Here is an 18573-nt window from a genome sequence, read left to right as displayed (position 1 = left end):
CCATTCTCCTGCCTCATCCTCCCGAGTAGCTGGGACTATGGGCGCCCACCACCACGCCCAGCTAATTTTTTTTTTTGTATTTTTAGTAGAGATGGGGTTTCATCGTGTTAGCCAGGATGGTCTCGATCTCCTGACCTTGTGATCTGCCCGCCTCGGCCTCTCAAAGTGCTGGGATTATAGACGTGAGCCACTGTGCCCAGCCAGGATCTCTCTTTACCACCATCCTGAGATTCTGTCATTTTTCTTTTGTTGGAATTTTTTTATTTTCTGCCTCTCATTTCTTCTTTCCTGGATTACCCTCTCATTTTTGTGGAGCATCTTTTATTTCACAGAGAGTATTAATGATATTTCACCCCTGACTTGATTGTTTTGGCCTCTGCTTTCTACATGAAAGCCTTCAAATGTTTCGTGAGCCTAAGATAGCTATTCTTACTTAAACATGGAGACTAAAAAGTTGATAGAAGGCCTTCTTTCCGCGGGTAGTCTTGTCAGCTCTGCTCTGTATGCAAGGTTATTTTCTCAGTGAACCCCAGTGTTATCATCTTTAAATCTTTTCCCCCCGAGCTGATCAGATTCCTCAGAGAAATCTCTTTGAGTTTTCTGTTTGGCAGGTTTGTAATCTTGGCTGTCACTGTTCTGGGAACTGGGTAGGAAGAAGAAGAGCGGAGGGGAATGGGGGATTGTTTTAGTATTCAGTATGTAAACTTTCACTTAAGCCTCCTGTTTTCACTTCTCAACAGTGCATGTGGTTGCATGCCTTATTCTAGGGACCCTTCTCTCTGGAGAAGAAATTTCCAGTTTTTGGCCAAGACTAGGGAGGGGCATCACTTGGCTGCATGGATTTGGGGTAAGAATCTGGATGTCTGGCCGGGTGTGATGGCTCACGCCTGTAATCCCAGCACTTTGGGAGGCCGAGGCAGGCAGATCACGAGGGCAGGAGATTGAGACCATCCTGGCCAATGTAGTGAAACTCCATCTCTCCTAAAATACAAAAAATTAGATGGGTGTGGTGGTGCACGCCTGTAGTCCCAGCTACTCAGGAGGCTGAGGCAGGAGAGTGGCTTGAACCCGGGAGTTGGAGGTTGTGGTGAGCTGAGATCACACCACTGCACTCCAGTCTGGGCAACAGATGGCGAGACTCCATCTAAAAAAAAAAAAAAAAAAAAAAGAATCTGGATGTCTAACTGCTTCTTAATCTGGATTTTAAGCAGTCATCCTGGTGTTAGGCCTGCCTTCATCCAGTTTCTAGTGGTATAAGTTTCTCCAATTCCTGAGCCTTCTTTAGGGATCCCCAATGAAAACTGCTTTTTGGCATATTCCCCACTGCTGGCTTTGGATCTAGCTTTCTCAGGACTGCCAAGCCGATAATCACCTATCTGTATGCTTTCCAACTTCTAAAATTTTTTTGTTCTTGTCACCTTTTTCATGTTATTTGTCCTCAGGTTTACATGTTTAAAAAATTCTCTTTATAATTGTTGTAGCAGGAGAGAGCAGAGGCTAACATGTGTTTTCAATTTGCCAGCTTAACTGGAAGTCCTTACATATTATAAGGAATATACGAAAAATTGTGTGTGTGTACACAACACACATTTGTTTTATGGAAATCCGTGACTTTATATATTCATTTAAAACCGATGGTCCTTAAACTTTAGCATCCATCAGAATCACCTGAAGAGCTTGTTAAACCTCAGTAATTTGCATTTCCATTACGTTCTCAGGTGATACTAATACTGCTGGTCCAGGAGTATACTTTGAGAACCACTGATCTAAAAGTATTATGGACATTGTTTTGTAGTATACCATTGCATGGAATTACTTAATTAAACTTCTATTCCTGGCATTTAGGTTGTTCTAAATTTTTTTTATATTATAAACAGTGCTGCCACAACATTCCTTGACCCGAAACCTTTGCATGGCTTTCAAATCATTTCACTGGGATGAAATCTTCAAAGTAGAACTGTTGGGCCTATTTGCACACCAGGTTTCTACTCTGTGCTAGAGACTGTTCAGGGCACTGGGACATAATGGTGGCAAGACTGTCCGCCTTCAAGGTGTTTATATTGTAGTAGGAGGGGATAGGCAATAAATGACCAAATAAAGAACATTTTAGTCACTGATAAGTGCTATGAAGAAAGGACTTATAGAATTTGGAGAAAGGGATTTTGAGGAGTTATTTTGAGAGTTTATGTTTAAGAAAGTGTAGCTTCTCAGGGTCATTCCTAGTCCTGCTGCTTTATCTACCCTTACTCCTTATGTGACTTCACCTAATACCATAGCTTTAACCAACCACCAACTATATGCTGAAACTAAAATTCCTATCTCTAGTCCCACCTCTCCTTCAAAGTATAGATTCTTATATTCAGCTGCTGACTAAACATTTCTATTGGTGTATTTAATAAGATTCACACTTAATGCATTATAATTCTAACATTGTGATTTCGCTCATCAAACCTGATTTTTTTTTTTTTTTTTTGCCATCTTCCTTGTCTTGGTAAATGGCAATGCATTCTACTTGTTGCTCAGGCCAACAACCTTAGAATCATACTTATTTTCTCCTTTTCTCTCATGCTTTACATCCAGTCTATCAGCAAATCCTTTGACTCTGCCTTTAAAATCTATCTAGAATCCAACCATTTCTCACCAGCTGCAATGCTACCACTCCAGTCCAAGTACCAGTCATGGCTTTCCTGAAAGAGTGGTCTTCTGTTTCTACTCCTGCCCTCCCATAACTCCATTCTTCCCACAGCAGCTGGAGTGACCTTTTTAAATACATAAATGAGGTCCTGTTGCTTCCATGTTTTAAAACTCTCCAGAAACTTCTTATACTTGGAATAAAATCCAAAGTACAAATAATGACCTACAAAATTCTACATAATATAGTTCTTAATCTCTCTTCAGTATTATTCCCACCATTTTCCCTCAGAAATTTCTGTTCTTATAAAGAGAAAGAGGTTTAATGGACTCATAGTTCCACATGGCTGGGGAGGCCTCACAATCATGGCAGATTTGTGTAGAAACTATATTATGTTGCATCCCATGCTGCTTTCACTACACTGGCCTTTTTGCTGTTCCTGCAGTTCACTCCTGCTAATATACTTGGTATTCTTCCCAACATCCTTAAGACTTACTTTCTGAATTAATTCAGGTCTCTGCTCAAATATCACCTTCTCAATGAGGTTTCTCTGACATCCATGTAAAATAGCGCATCTGTCTTCCCTTCCCATCACTTAGTATGACTCTACATTGCTATTTTTCTATGTAGCATCACTATCTGTCAATTGTAATTTTTCTTTTTTTAGATAGAGTCTCTCTGTGTTGCCTGGGCTAGTCTCACATTCTTGGGCTCAAGTGATCCTCCTGTCTCATCCTCCATAGTAGCTGGGATTACAGGTGCACACCATGGCACCTGGCTCTGCCAATTGTATTTCTTGTTTGTTTGTTTATTGATCTGTCTCCCATTACTAGAATATAAGTTCTAAGAGAGATGAGTCATTGTTCACTTGTCATTTCCTGAGACATAGAAGAGTGGCACAAAGAATGAGATGAATAAGCATCTGGTGAATGAATGAAGATACCATAATGTCATATGGTAGGGGATACCTGGAGGATGGGGATAGGAGGAGGTGCTGCTTTAACTAAGTTTCGGAGTTTTGGAGAGGCCTTGTAGAGAAGGTGACATGGGAGTTGAGGTCAGAGTCAAAGCAGTTACACATCTTTTGTTGTGCATTGTAATTGTGTATCCTTTCCTTTATTTAAAAAATTGTTTATGTTACTATTAAAAAATTCAAACAGTTCAAATCCTTTTTTTTTGGAGACAGAGTCTTGCTCTGTTACCCAGGTTGGAGTGCAATGGCACGATCTCGGCTCCCTGCAGCCTCCACCTCCGAGGTTCAAGCAATTCTCCTGTCCCAGCCTCCCAAGTAGCTGGGATTACAGGCATCCACCACCACATCTGGCTAATTTTTTGTATTTTTTAATAGAGATGAGGTTTCACCATGTTGACCAGGCTTGTTTCGAACTCCTGACCTCAAGTGATCCACCCACCTTGTCCTCCCAAAGTGCTAGGATTACAGGCAGGAGCCACTGTGCCTGGCTCAAATCCCTCTTTAGGATCCTGTCCCATCTCACTCCCACAGATATCCCATGATTACGTTTTTGGCCGATTTTATTCTAGTCCTTCATTACTCTTTATTGCCAAATGCTCTTTGTAAAGGTTTTATAACTAGTTTTAAGATATTTGTATTAGTCCATTTTCTTACTGCTATGAAGAAATACCTAAGACTGGGTCATTTATATGGAAAAAGAGGTTTAACAGACTCACAGTTCCACATGGCTGGGAATGCCTCACAATCATGGTAGAAGGTGAAGAAGGAGCAAAGGCACGTCTTACATGGCAGCAGGCAAGATGAGCGTGTGCAGGGAAACTACCCTTTATAAAACTATCAGATCTCGTGAGATTTATTCACTCTCATGAGAACAACACGGAAAAAACCTGCCCCCATGATTCAATTACTTCCCACCAGGTCCCTCCCATGACACGTGGGAATTATGAGAACCACAATTCAAGATGAGATTTGGGTGGGGACACAGCCAAACCATGTCAATATTTAAAATGCCTGTTTAGATTTTTTGTTGTTTTTCTTTTGTTATCCAAATAGTTACCTGGATTTTTAAAAATCTCCATTTATCTCCTAAGAAACGTCTGTCTGCTCTGGATCTCTGGATGGAGTTGAATACTCACGACGAAAGGAGAAGGGAATCGTGAAGATGACCGTGCCACAGACACTTGCCTTCTGTTATCTGTCCTTACTTTGGCAGAGAGAAGCAATAACACTTTCAGATCTTTTGAGGTTAGCTAGACCTCTTGTATGATAATATTTTTGCTGGTTACCACATGAACTAAGTAGACAAACTTTGGATATTTTGATTTTTATAAGAAGGCTTAACTTGAGGAAGGAACTGGAAAGGTTGAGTAGCCTGAATTCTAATTCTGAAATGTAATCCCCCTGGGCTAGTAATTCATCTTCTTGATTTTCTTATTTATGTAGTAGAAATTATAGTACTTACCACACATGGGCTACTGGAAAATTAATTATCTAATGTAATCTTTTGAAGAGGAAAGTGACATTTAAGTATCTGAGTAATATTAGTAAATATTTTTCATTTCTAAGAAAAGATAAACAGGTGATCTTTACATTAGCAGAATGGTTATTCGTAGTTATACAAAAGCCTATATTGGTGTTAAGAGCTAAAATATAGGTTGTCTATAAGGAAAAGTTGAAGACAAAACTGTTGAAAGGATGTGTTATCCAGATAGTAAGCATTTATATTTTTCAGGATAATCTACAGAGTGTTTTGGTTAATGAATAAATTACAGTTTTATGTGTAAGAATTTCTCACTTAATAGATATGCCAAAATTCTTATGTGCTAATTTTTTTCTCCTTGCTTTATATGTGTTCTGAATAGTAGTATTTGGGTTTATCAATGTGTAGGGTGCTTTTAACAGCACAAATTAGGAACCAAACTGCTGGGTTTGAATCCTGGCTTTGCCACTTATTTATTATATGACCTTGAGTAAGTCATTTAATTTCTCTCTGCTTTTGTTTCCTCATTGGTAAAATGGGGCTAATAATAATAACTACCTCACAGGGTTGTAACTACTTGGAATAATTAGTGCTACATGGAAAGCACTTAGAGCAGTGTCTGGCACATAATAAGACCTCAGTGCTACTCATTACTGTTTTTGTTTTCATCATCACCACCATCATCATCATTATTGGCACAGCCCCTTTGATTAAATGTAACGCCTCCAGTAAATGATGATAGTGCCTTTGAATTTGGCCACATCAACCAAATAAAAACGCTTTCCTCAGGTCTGATTAACTCTACAAGCAGATAGCCCATGATTCAGTGAATTTTACTATTAATTTAAAAACCTGATCTTGCTTTGTATGCCCCCATTGGGTGATCTCATCTTTTCCCAACGCTTTAATTACCACTATACTGATGACTCTCAAATTTATATCTCTAGCCCAGACTTGTCTACTGAGGGCCAGACCCGTAGATTCGTATATACAGCTGTCTGCTGGACACGGCTACTTAGATGTCTTTATGGTATCTCAGAATCAGCATGACTAGAGGTTCATCACCTGTCTCCTTGATCCAGCTCCTTCTCCAGTGTTCTCTTTCTTAGTAAATGCCATCCACCCTGTTGCACCCTATCCAGAAGCCTAGGAATCATCCTTGACTCTTTCCCCTCTACGTACACTGTTGGTCATTGTGTCCACTCAGTTATATGTCCAAAAACTCACAGAACCATTCTTCTCTGTATTCCCTCTCTCTCTCTGTCCTCTCTACCCTCATTCGGATTGCTTAACAGTCTCCCAGATGAGCTCTGTGTCTGTAATCTTGTGTCATTTCTATCCATTTTCCCCCTGATAACCAGAAGGATCTTACAAAAACATAAATCTAATCATGTCATTAGAGCTGGATAAAGGGGCTAGCCATCCTACCCAGGACAATCTATAAGGGGCTAACAGAACTCTCCTAGAAATCTAACAAGGCGGAGAAAGTCGTATTTACCTGGAATTCTTCTCAGGGAGAATATTATATGTGGTCGGAAGAATAAGGGTAAGATACTACCCACCCCTCTTCTCTCCCTCCCTCTTTTCTCCTCTCTCTCTCTTTCCTTCTCCTCCCCCACCAAAGGGAATTCTAAAATGCCTTCAAGGAGATTAAATCTACTTAGCTGGGGGGCTTTTGTTTTGCCCTGTGGAATATACAAGTTTGGGAACAGAGCTTAGTTGCTTGGGGCTATAGGAGAAGAGACTGTCACCATTGATATTCTTCCTTTGCTTTTCTCCCAGAAAGAGCTCTAAGTCATAAGTTCTCAAAATGTGGCCTCCTAACTTATAGCTTCAGTATCACCTGGGAACTGGTTAGAAATGTGAATTCTTAGACCTATCCTACACCTGAATCAGAAACCCTGGGGTAGGCCCTGATAATCTCTGCTTTAAAATAAGCCCTTCAGGGGATTATTCTTTTTTTTTTTTTAATTGTTTATTTTTATTTTTTTGTAGAGATGGGGTCTTGGGATGTTGCCCAAGTTGGTCTCAAACTTCTGGCCTCAAGCAAGCCTCCTACCTTGGCCTTCTGCCTTGGCCTCCCAAAATGTTGGGATTATGGCATGAGCCACCATGCCTGGCCCAGAGGATTCTTATGGATGGTAAAGTTTGAGAACCACTGCCAAACTTTGAAAAAATATTTAAAGAACACAGTTTTAAGGGAGTACGTTATTAGCATGGCCAAAGTACCCACATACCTTAACACTGTGCATGTCACTCCCTTTTTAGGTCCTCTAGCAGCATCCGTAGTCCTTAGGATAAATTCATTACCCTGCAAATAGCCTGTAAGGGACCCTGCCTACCTAGCAATAATGGCATTAATGAATAAAAATAGCCAGCATTTATTCATTCTGTAAATTTGTATTGAATATCTACTATATGCAGGTGTTGTTCTGGCATCTAGACCCTTGCGATGCAGTTGTGAATCATATAGGTCAAGTCCTTGCTCTCACTAATTTCAAGACCAGAGGAGGAAAAAACAACCACATAAGTATGGTTGGTGCAAAGGTCATTGCAGTTAATGGCAAAAACCACAATTGCTTTTGCACTAACCTGATAAATAAGAAAAGGATCAGACAGGGAAAGGCTATTCAGAAGATTGAAATAGGATGGTGTGATAGAAAATGACTAGATGGCTACTCTAGATTGGTTATTCGGGAAGGCCTCACCAAGAAGGTGGCATTTACTCTGCACCTTAAAGGAAAATAGAGCCAGTGTGAATATCAAGAGTACAATAGACCTCACTTACCACAGAGGATATGTTCCAAGACATTGGATGCCTGAGAATGTAGATAGCATGGAACCCTATATACACTATGTTTTTTCCTATGTGTACATTCCTATGATAAAGTTTAATTTATAAGTTAGGCATAGTAAGAGATTAACAACAACACCTAATAATAAAATAGAATAATTACTACAGTGTACTGGTACTACTACTATTGAGCTTTGAGGCTGTTATTAAGTAAAATATAAGGGGTACTTGAATGCAAGCACTGCAACACTCTGACAGTAGATCTGAGAATGAGCCAGTGAATTACAAGTAACTCATGGCTGGGTGGCGCTACAGCTTGGCGGTGCTGGACAAAGAGAGGATTCGCATCTCACATGGGTCAGAGAGAGATGGCATGATATTTCATCATGTTCTTTAGAATGGCATACGATTTAACACTTATGACTTGTTTATTTCTGGCATTGTCCATTGTATATTTTCAGACCACAGGTAGCTGAAACCATGTAACACAAAAAAAGCGGATGAGTAGGGACTGCTGTACTGGCATTCCAGGTAGAAGGAGGTTGCTAGTGCCAAGCCCTAAAGCAAGAGCTGTGTGATGGAGCAGAGGAGAGTTAGTGTGACTGGAGTCAGAGAATTCTAGGGCGGGGTAGGAGGATGAGGGTGAACAGATCATCAGAGGCAGATATCTGTTGTTGTAAACCAAATTAGGAATTTGGATTTTTGAAAATTGAGGTATAATTTATATATAATAAAATTCACCCTTTAAAAATATACAATTCAGTGGTTTTCAGTATGTTTTCAAATTTACAAAGCTGTGTGGTCTGTATTTTCAGGACACATCACTCTGGAAGGAAACCTCATACCCAGGGGGACTGTGGGTTTTCAGTGTGAGAGTAAGCCCCTGGAAGGTTGCAGCAGGAGAGATATGATCTGATTGTTTTTCCAAGATCATTCAGGCAGCTGTGGAAAATGAGTTCTAGGAAGGGAAGGGTGGAAGTACGGAGACCAGGTGGTCTTTTGCTATCCTCCAGGCAAGAGATGGTGGCTTGGATTATGGCAGTGTTAGTGGTGACTGGGTTCAGGATCTGTTTTACAGGTAGACACGACTTAATTCTAATGCAGTGCTTTTTTTCAGTGATCTGAGACAAAGGATGAGTTTATTAAATTTCTAACCCATCATAGATTGAAACTTTGGAAAATTGCATAATTATAAGTAGAGACACTGTTTCCAGGGGACATGGCTAAAGTCTGTTGGTCAGGAGAGGCACATGAGCTAGATGCTTTTAGTCTATACCAGTTTTTCTGTCAACTTCCTGGATTGAACCAGCTGATAATACCTAGGAAGGAAAATAGATTGTTCAGAACTTTGAGTAAACAGCTTTTTTTTTTTTTTTTTTGGAAAAACAAATACTTTTCTAAAAGGAAATTCAAAGTTGAAAAGAAAAAAACTTTGAATGAGGCTAAGAGCAGAACTATTTATAAATGGTGAAAAACTGTTAGAACTCCAGATGCCGAAGACCTGCTCTTTGCGGACATTTCTGCTTCCCCTAGGCAGGTCTCTCATTTCTTCCTCTGCTCCTCCAGAACTGACTGTGCCTCTGTTGTGCTGCTTGAGACAGTGTCTCTACTGACTCATGTGCAGGCTGTTTGTCTGACCTATTAGGGTGGGAGTGCGGAGGACCCTTCATCTCTTGCTTATATCTGCAGACTCCTAACACTGCACACAGTGCTGGCATGTATTATCACGTAGGTGTGAAGACTGCATAAATAATGAGCACATTAACATACTGGAATACTAGGTAGTTTAAAAAGTGACAGATATGCATTACATCTTGTATATAAAATAATATTAAACCAAAAATATAATTTCAAAATAATGCTGATTACTGCACATAAATGCTTTCATATAAACTAAATATACTAATAAAAACTTAGCTGGGGAAGCTTTAACACCATTTTTATATAAATATTTCTCAGCTTTCAGTAGAGTAAAAATTAAAGAAAGCACATTTTTAATTTGAAATTAAAGTTGAGGCTGGGCCTGGTGGCTTACTTCTGTAATTCCAGCACTGTGGGAGGCTAAGGCAGGCAGATCACTTGAGGTCAGGAGTTGAAGAACAGCCTGGCCAACATGGTAAAGCCCTGTCTCTACTAGAAATACAAAAATTAGCCAGGCATGGTGGTGGGTGCCTGTAAGTAATTCCAGCTACTTGGGAGGATGAGGCAGGAAAATCACTTGAACCCGCAAGGTGGAGGCTGTAGTGAGCTGAGATCATGCCACTGCACTCCAGCCTGGGCGATAGTGAGACTCTGTTTTAAAAAAAAAAAAGTTGAATCAGTTTTGTCCTTCAAGTGCTACAAAGCTGAAAGCCAAATGTCAGCCCAGCTCTAGCAACAGCAAAGTCTTCAAGGCAATGCATTTTGCATACTTATTCCTGTCTTTAGCTCACTTTCCTTAATTTTCTTATTTTAAATATATATAGGTATATGTATATATCTGACATGGTTGCAAGACCCCCATTTCTCATTCTCAGTTCTCCTTTATTTTCCTCAACATTTCACTCTACCTAACATACTATAGATTTTACTTATCTGTTTTGTATCTTTCTTTTCTCACTAGAATGTAAACTCCATAGGAACAAGAATGTTTTTCTGTTTTGTTCACTGCTGTTTCCCTGCAGCCTAGAATAGGACTAGGTATATAGTATCCAATAAATTGTTGTTAAATTAATGAATCGTAAATAAATGTCTATTTATGTATATGTATTATTTTCTTCAAACTCAATATTGACTCAAAATATTTGATCCACTGTGTACCAGGCATTGAGGTGGAGTGGTGAGCAAACAGGCAAGGTCCCACTCCCTAATGGTTCTTTCAGCAACAAACATCTAACATGTACTATTATAGGTATTGGAGACAGAAGGGTGGACAAGGGAGGTAGGCTGTCACAGAAAATGGGGATCAAGGTAGACCTCCTTGAAGGAGTGACTTATGAGTAGGAGCCTATCACGTGAGGGGAGCTAGGGATACAGGGAATGCCATGTTGCAAAGCCTAGTGGTGAACTAACAAGTAGGATACACACTTCTTGGACACTTTTTTTTTTTTTTTTTGAGACTGAGTCTTGCTCTGTCGCCCAGGCTGGAGTGCAGTGGCGTTAGCTCACTGCAACCTCCGCCTCCCAGGTTCAAGCGATTCTTCTGCCTCAGCCTCCCGAGTAGCTGGGACTACAGGCACACGCCACCATGCCTAGCTAATTTTTGTATTTTTAATAGAGACGGGGTTTCACTGTATTGGCCAGGCTGGTCTTGAACTCCTGACCTCGTGATCTGCCCGCCTCAGCCTCCCAAAGTGCTGGGATTACAGTGCTCAAACTCTAGGGCTCAAGCAGTCTTACTGCCGCTGCCTCCCAAATAGCTAGGGGTACAAGCATGTGCCACTGTGTCCAGTCCTTCTTAGACATATTTATTTAGACAAGAACTTAAGAGAATCATTCAGTAATTGGCTAAATAGGCCAACATATGGGTAAAGAGAATAATAGATATGATTAGATTTATTATCCTTAAAAATGTGGGAAATAGAATATGCTTCACTAATTCTTACCTTGTCTTTGAATTAAGAGATTTTTCTTAAAGCATTTACTCTGCTATATCAGTATATAGCTCTCATTAAATCTGTTTCTTTTTAAAAATACAGATTTGTTGAAGAGGACCATATTCCTTACATAAATGCTTTTCAGCATTTTCCAGAACAGATGAAATTATATGGACGTGACAGAGGGATCTTTGGTATAGAGGTAAGTTACTTTCTTTTGTACTTTCTAGTCTCTGATAAGACACAAGAGTGGTATGATAATTTCTATTTCTTGCTTGACTTATTATTTGGTGTTTTGTGTTTTATCCCAGTATGTATGGAACATCAGTCATACTTTAGTGAATAGTAGAATTATTTTTTACTTTCCTTATGTGGATTCCTCTAATCCTTTAGGTTATCCTCAAAATATAGCTGTACTGTGATGTGTGTGCATTGCAGATAGGTATATTTTTTTTTTTTTTTTTTTTTTTTTTTTTTTGAGAAGGAGTCTAGCTCTTTCACCCAGGCTGGAGTGCAGTGGCGCGATCTCGGCTCACTGCAGGCTCCTTCCCCCGGGGTTCACGCCATTCTCCTGCCTCAGCCTCCTGCGTAGCTGGGACTACAGGCGCCCGCCACCTCGCCCGGCTAATTTTTTTGTATTTTTTAGTGGAGACGGGGTTTCACCGTGTTAGCCAGGATGGTCTCGATCTCCTGACCTCGTGATCCGCCCGCCTCGGCCTCCCAAAGTGCTGGGATTACAGGTGTGAGCCACCGCGCCCGGCCAGGTATATTGTTGAGACTAAACTTGAGAACTTTTATCTAGAGACCTTTAGGTAATTTCAATTTTTTTTTAAATAAAATATGTGTTTTGTTGTTGTTATTTGCACACTATATTGCTATGGAAGAAAGAGAAGAAAGTTATTACCGTGTTTCTAAAGGTACTATTTTAAGTTCTTGACTTAAGTTAGTTTGTCTTTTTCTAGATCTGTTTTCAGATGTCTCCAATGGAAGGGTTTCTGTCCTTTGATTATGAGTTTGTGTCGCTATTGGTGGTACTCAAAGGTTATTTCCCCTTGGTTCTCATCAGAAGTTTTTTTGATGTACTAAATGTTAAGTATTTTCCTCCATTCACCTACTTAAGGAATCATTTTCATAGAACTTCATGACCCTGACATTGTTGGCGGTGTAAGAGTCATTTGTTAAATGCTGTTTAATAGTGGCCTGACTTTGATGAAGGGTAACCTCTATTCACATACCCTTTGATGTTCAACTTAATGTTGAGGTTTATCCCTTTCCAGCCTGTCAGTGTTAATAAATGCAGACATAAAGTGAATTTGCAAATTTTATGGAAGTTTCAGCATTTCATGTTATCTTTGAAATTAATGTAGGAGAACTGCTTGCAAATCCATTGACAAACACAGAGCTGATAGAGAATTTAAAGTTGAAGAAGAGAAAACCAATAATGAGGATGGCACAATAGGTGCTTCCAAAGGGAAAATTTGAATGTCAAAGGATTAAGAGTACTCCCTGGCAAAGCTGATAGAGCCCCTGAATATTTTGTAAAATAATTCTCTTTGTAGTTATGCTATAATATCAAAGGCAATAGGAAGGATGTCATACTGTTGCAGGATCTTTGGGGTGCCGTTTTTCTGGCTGGAAAACCTTTGTGGCCAGTGGCGTCTTTGCCTGAGTTTTGCACTAGGCTCATTTCGCCCACTCCGTCTGGCAGGCTGTGCTTGGCTCACGCTACCGGCCTGGGTCTCATGCCTGCCAAGGGCAAGTCAGGCGTGGAGTGGTGATGGATGTGTGAGCAAGCATGGGGTCTGGCCACTGCACACAGTCAGGTATGCCACCTGCTGCAGCGGGGCAGGCAGCTCCAGGTGCCAGCATGATTGCCAGCTCTCCGCGAGGCTGCGACGGGACCAGTCGCACTGTAAGCAGTTTCCGCAGCTGGCATTGGGAAACACGGTGGTGTCTGGGAGCTTGGAGATGCCAGGAACCACAGAGCCTCAAAGAGGGAGTCACAGCCCTGGCTCAGGGAGCTCCCAGGTCTGGACTCCCTGAAGGACCGCAGCTCTTCTTTCCTTCTCTTTGCCCACAACATGGCGAGCAAGGGGCATGTCTCAGACCTGTTTGTGTTACAGCTGTCTTAGCCTTGCCATTCTGTGGGTCCTGAGTTCGTGTCCTGCAACCAGGAAGAATGAGGTACACAGATAAGTGGAGGGTGAGCGAGATGAAGAAGAGCTTTATTGAGCGATAGAACAGCTCAGTCTCCCACAGCGGGCAGCTCCTTTCCGCAGCCGGGGTGTCCTGATGAGTGTTCAGCTCCTAGCAGAAAGGACACTCTGGAATGGGAAGCTCCTCTCTGCAGACAAGTCGTCCTATTGTCTTTGCAGCTCTCTCAGCAGAGAGGAGGCCCTGGAGTAGGTTGTTCCTCTCTGCATCCCATGGTCTTCCCAGCTCTCAGCAGAGAGGAGGCCTGGAGTGGGTTGCTTCTCTCTAAAGCTGGTCATCCCTTCTGAGTTGGGGTGGGAGCTCCCCGGGTGCTGCTGCAGCCATGCAAGCCACAGCTATGGACGTGGGCATCCTTGTGCTCTCAGGACGACCTGCCCGCAGAGAGGAGCTTCCCACTCTAAATCACTCATAGTGACCTACATTCTAACTCAGTGCAAATTCTGCCAATATTTAATAATCTGAGATATAAAATGTTATGGTATGTTCCATGCATGTTCAGCTATATTTCTAGTCATCCATTTCCTTCTGGCTCAATGCTCCAAAATTAGTACTTTATAGAAGTATAGTGTAACAAATTCTTAGTGTATCTTCGTAGAACCTATTTAAGTGTTTTGGAGAACTAGGATAGTGAGAAGGCAGAAAAGTAGGCAAATAGGCTAAAAGGTGATACAATGAGTAAAAAGCCTAAATACTGTAGTTCTGAGTCAGACTACCATCTGTGTGACCTTGGCGAGGCATTCTGTCTATCTGAGGTATCTGCTTTATATGTAAAATTGGGATATCAGCTGAACTGATTATCATGCAGAGGTTTAGCAGGGATCACATGAGATTACAGATGTCAAAGAACTTTGTAACTGTACATGACACAAATAGAAGGTGACGCTGGTACAGAAAGAATAATTGATCCTCCACATGAAAAACTGTAAAGGACATTGTATAAATGTAATTAATTCATGGTGTATTTTGAATGTGGGTCATTATGAGTGATTTGTAGAAACATTAGATTTTTAAAGCAAAACTGATTTCACCCTTAGAACAACTTGAGTGGGAGCAATTCCGATAGATTTGGAGAGCAGAGAGCAAGCTTGGACATTTGGTTCCCTCATTCTAGGTGTGTATCTTTATGTCTTCATAGTTATTCAGTTTTCCTAGAGCGACTAGTGGAACTAAGTTATTACTTTTGCATTAGCTATGAGCTTTGTCTTAGTTAATAAAAATGTCTTTCTTCTGTATGTCTCCCTTCTTTCTCCCCACCCCCCCTCCACTTTCTCCTTCTCTCCCTTAACCTCCAACAATTCTCAGAGCTATTCACTACTCAAGTTATATTGACAATTTTTGCTTAGTTATTTGTATATTTTGCTAGTGCCTGAAATCATCATGTTGTTATCTTTAACTCACAAACCAAATTATAAGCTCCTCAGGAACAGACATCAGAATACTTTATGTAGAATCATGGATTATTAAAGCTGGAGGGAAATTTGGAAATCATTTAGTCCACTTTTCTTATTTTTCCAATAAGGAAACAAACCTAAGAAGAAATATGACTTGGGAATAAGTAATCCTATTCTTCATTAGGATTTTTCATGAGGATTATTTGAGACAGTATATTCAAAATGCAGACTTATCGCAGATATTCAAATGGCAATAGGCTCCCTTCCAGACTGGAAAAACTTTTCGCCCAAGATAGGGATTAAGAGGGTAATCAAGATGTTTGGATCAAAAAAAAAAAAAAAGGTACCATTTTGGAAAATAAAGTTTCCATTTTAAGATTCTGTTAACTTTTAAATGTGTTCATTTCTAGATTTTCTCTTGATCTGCAGTCCAGTGCTCTACTTCTGAGCTATACCCCCTCCTTCATGTCTAGGTTTTCTCAAGTTAGGTTCCAGGAAGCCCATGGCTATGGGAAAGGATAATGTATCTTGTTTCTCATGATGGTATTTTCTAATTTCAGTTACCATGTATTCAACACTTTGTAAAGGATATTGCTTCCTGCGCTGAGTTTATATGCTTGGAAATGGTATCTAACCAGTAATTTCCTTTTTAAGAGGTTTAGTTTCATTTTAAATATACTCACATAGACACTCAAATTTCACTATTTAAAAGTAATTATTTTCAAAAATTTATTCTATGTGTTCTTTCAAATAGTAATAGATCCCATTATTACTAAATGTTTAGGGGACTGCAAGAGAGAGATATAATACACCAAATTAAGAGACTGTTTCTGTAATAGCCATTGTGGCTTACATTTCCCAGAAGCCTAGCTCATTCCTTCAGTTAAGATTTACGTTGCTGGCCAGGCGTGGTGGCTCACGCCTGTAATCCCAGCACTTTGGGAGGCCGAGGCAGGTGGATCACGAGGTCAGGAGATGGAGACCATCCTTGCCAACATGGTGAAACCCTGTCTGTACTAAAAATACAAAAACTAGCTGAGCATGGTGGCGCACACCTTTAGTCCCAGCTACTCGGGAGGCTGAGGCAAGAGAATTACTTGAACCCGGGAAGTGGAGGTTGCAGTGAGCCGAGATCGTGCCACTGCACTCCAGCCAGGCAACAGAGCAAGACTCCATCTCAAAAAAAAGGTTTACATTGCCCACCTATGGGCAGTGTGGTAAGAAGTACCTACAACTATAATAGTCGCATTTATTTCTGACAGCAATTCATGGTTTCAACCTGAAATATTATTTTCTCAATATCATATCACATCTAAACTGTTTCTTTCCTCTTTTAAGTTTTAACAATTTGAGACAAGTTTTGTAAATTAAGAGGTGAAACGAGTTATGTTTACTTGTTCTTTGATCTGAAACCATTCAAATACTAATTTTTACTCATCCTATCAATTACTGAGAGAAGAGTTTTGAAATCTCCAACTATGATTGCAACTTTTGTTTCACATCCTATCAGTTTTTGCTTCTGTTACTGGAGCTCTATTACTAGGTGTGTAACATTTACGGTATTTTGTCTTCTTGACAAATTGACTCCTTTATCATTATGTAATGTTACTTTTTTCTCCTGGTGCTGTTTCTACTTGTCTGATATTAATATAGCCACTCCAAGTTTTTTTCATTGATGTTTGCACAGCATATCTTTTTCCAATTTTTTATTTTTGACCTGTCTGTGTCTTTATAATTAAAGTGTTTTCTGGTAGTTAGTATGTCATTGGGTGTTGATTTTTAAACATCTAATTGATAATCTCTGCCTTTTAATTCGTGTGTTTAAGCCATTTATATTTGACATAATTATCAATATAGTTGAGTTTGAATCTACCATCTTGCTATTACTTGTCTCATCTCTCTTTTTTCTTTTTTTCTTCTTTTCCTGCCTTCTTTTGGATTAATTAAGAATTTTTTGTTGTTGTTGTTGTTTGTTTTATGTTTCTTTTTTTTTTTTTTTTTTTTTTTAAGGCATAGGGTCTTATTCTGTCACCCAGACTGGAGTACAGTGGCATGATTATAGCTCACTGTAACCTCAAACTCCTGGGCTTAAGCAATCCTTTTGCCTCAGCCTCCCTAGTAGCTAGGACTACAAGCACATACCATCACAGCCAACTAATTAAAAAAAATTTTTTTTAGAGACATGGTCTTGCAGTGATGCCCAGGCTTAATTAAGAATTTTTTAATAATTTCATTTTATCTCCACTGTTGGTTTATTAACTATACCTCTTTGTTTTCTTTTTTTTGTGGTTGCTCTAGGGTTTACAGTATTCATCTTTACCTTTTCTCAGTCTACCTCAACTAATAATATACCATTACTTGTACAGAGTAAGACCCTTACAACAGAGTATTTCCACTTCCCTCCTCCCATCCTTTAGTGTCAAACATTTCACTTCTACCTTAATGTCCTGCACTGGGATTTTTTTTTTTTTTTTCTGTAAGCAATCATTTATCTTTTCAAGAGATTTAAAATGAGAAAAATCATTTTATATTTACCTATGTATTTGCCATTTCTGGTAATCTTTTTATTTAGATCCCAATTTCTGCCTAAAAAACATCCTTTAACATTTCTTGTAGTACAGATCTGCTGGCAGTGAATTATTGTTACTTTTCTTGTTCTAAAAAAAAGCCCTAACTTTACCTTAATTTTTGAAAGATATTTTCTGTAGGTATAGAATTCTGGTTTCATACCTTTTTTTCAGTGCTTTAAAGATGTCATTCCATTGTCTTCAGGCCTGCCTAATTTCTGATGTCCGTCTGCTATAATTCTTATCTTTACTGTTCTTTATATAATGTGCCTTTTTTCATTTAGCTGCTTTTTAAGATTTTCTCTTTACCACTGGATCTCACCAATTAGATCATTATGTGCCTTGTCACAGTTTTCTTTATGTTTCTTCTGCTTGGGTTTTTTTTTTTTTTTTTTTTTTTTTTAAGACAAAGTTTTGCTTTTGTCGCCCAGGCTGGAGTGCAGTGGCACGATCTCGGCTCACTGCAACCTTCGCTTCCTGGGTTCAAGCGATTCTCTTGCCTCAGCCTCCTGAGTACCTGGGATTACAGACATGCGCCACCACACCCAGCTAATTTGGTATTGTTAGTAGAGATGGGGTTTCACCATGTGGGCCAGGCTGGTCTCGAACTCCTGACCTCAGGTGATCCACCCGCCTCGGCCTCCCAGAGTGCTGGGATTACAGGTGGGGAGCCACTGCACCCAGCCTTCTGCTTGGGTTTTATTTACCTTCGATTTATGGGTGTGCAGTTCTCATCAAACTTGGACGTTTTCATCCATTATTTGTTTAAATTTTTTTGGCCTCCCCTTGCATTTTTCTGGGATACTAATTACATGCTAGACCACTTGATATGGTACCGTAGCTCCCTGAGGCTTTTCCTTTTTATTTTTCTGGCCTTTCTGCTTACTATGTTTTTTTTTTTTTTTTTTTTTGATAATTTCTATTGTTATGTCTTCAAATTCAGTGAT

At 39.8% G+C, this 18573-nt stretch overlaps 1 protein-coding gene across 2 annotated transcripts in view; it reads left to right on the top strand.

Annotated features, from left to right (window-relative positions):
• Positions 1 to 18573, top strand: part of TAF1B (TATA-box binding protein associated factor, RNA polymerase I subunit B) — a 95818-nt gene that overhangs the window by 27782 nt on the left and 49463 nt on the right. For both annotated transcript variants that reach the window (XM_055254342.2, XM_055254343.2), the window contains exons 7-8: positions 4697 to 4850; positions 11557 to 11656. In XM_055254342.2, the coding sequence (XP_055110317.1) occupies positions 4697 to 4850; positions 11557 to 11656 (254 nt within the window). The remainder of the gene's footprint in view (positions 1 to 4696; positions 4851 to 11556; positions 11657 to 18573) is intronic.

The sequence above is a fragment of the Symphalangus syndactylus genome, chromosome 18 (genome assembly GCF_028878055.3).
Source record: "Symphalangus syndactylus isolate Jambi chromosome 18, NHGRI_mSymSyn1-v2.1_pri, whole genome shotgun sequence".
Taxonomy (NCBI): domain Eukaryota; kingdom Metazoa; phylum Chordata; class Mammalia; order Primates; family Hylobatidae; genus Symphalangus; species Symphalangus syndactylus.
This window is presented reverse-complemented; position numbering and strand designations above follow the sequence as displayed.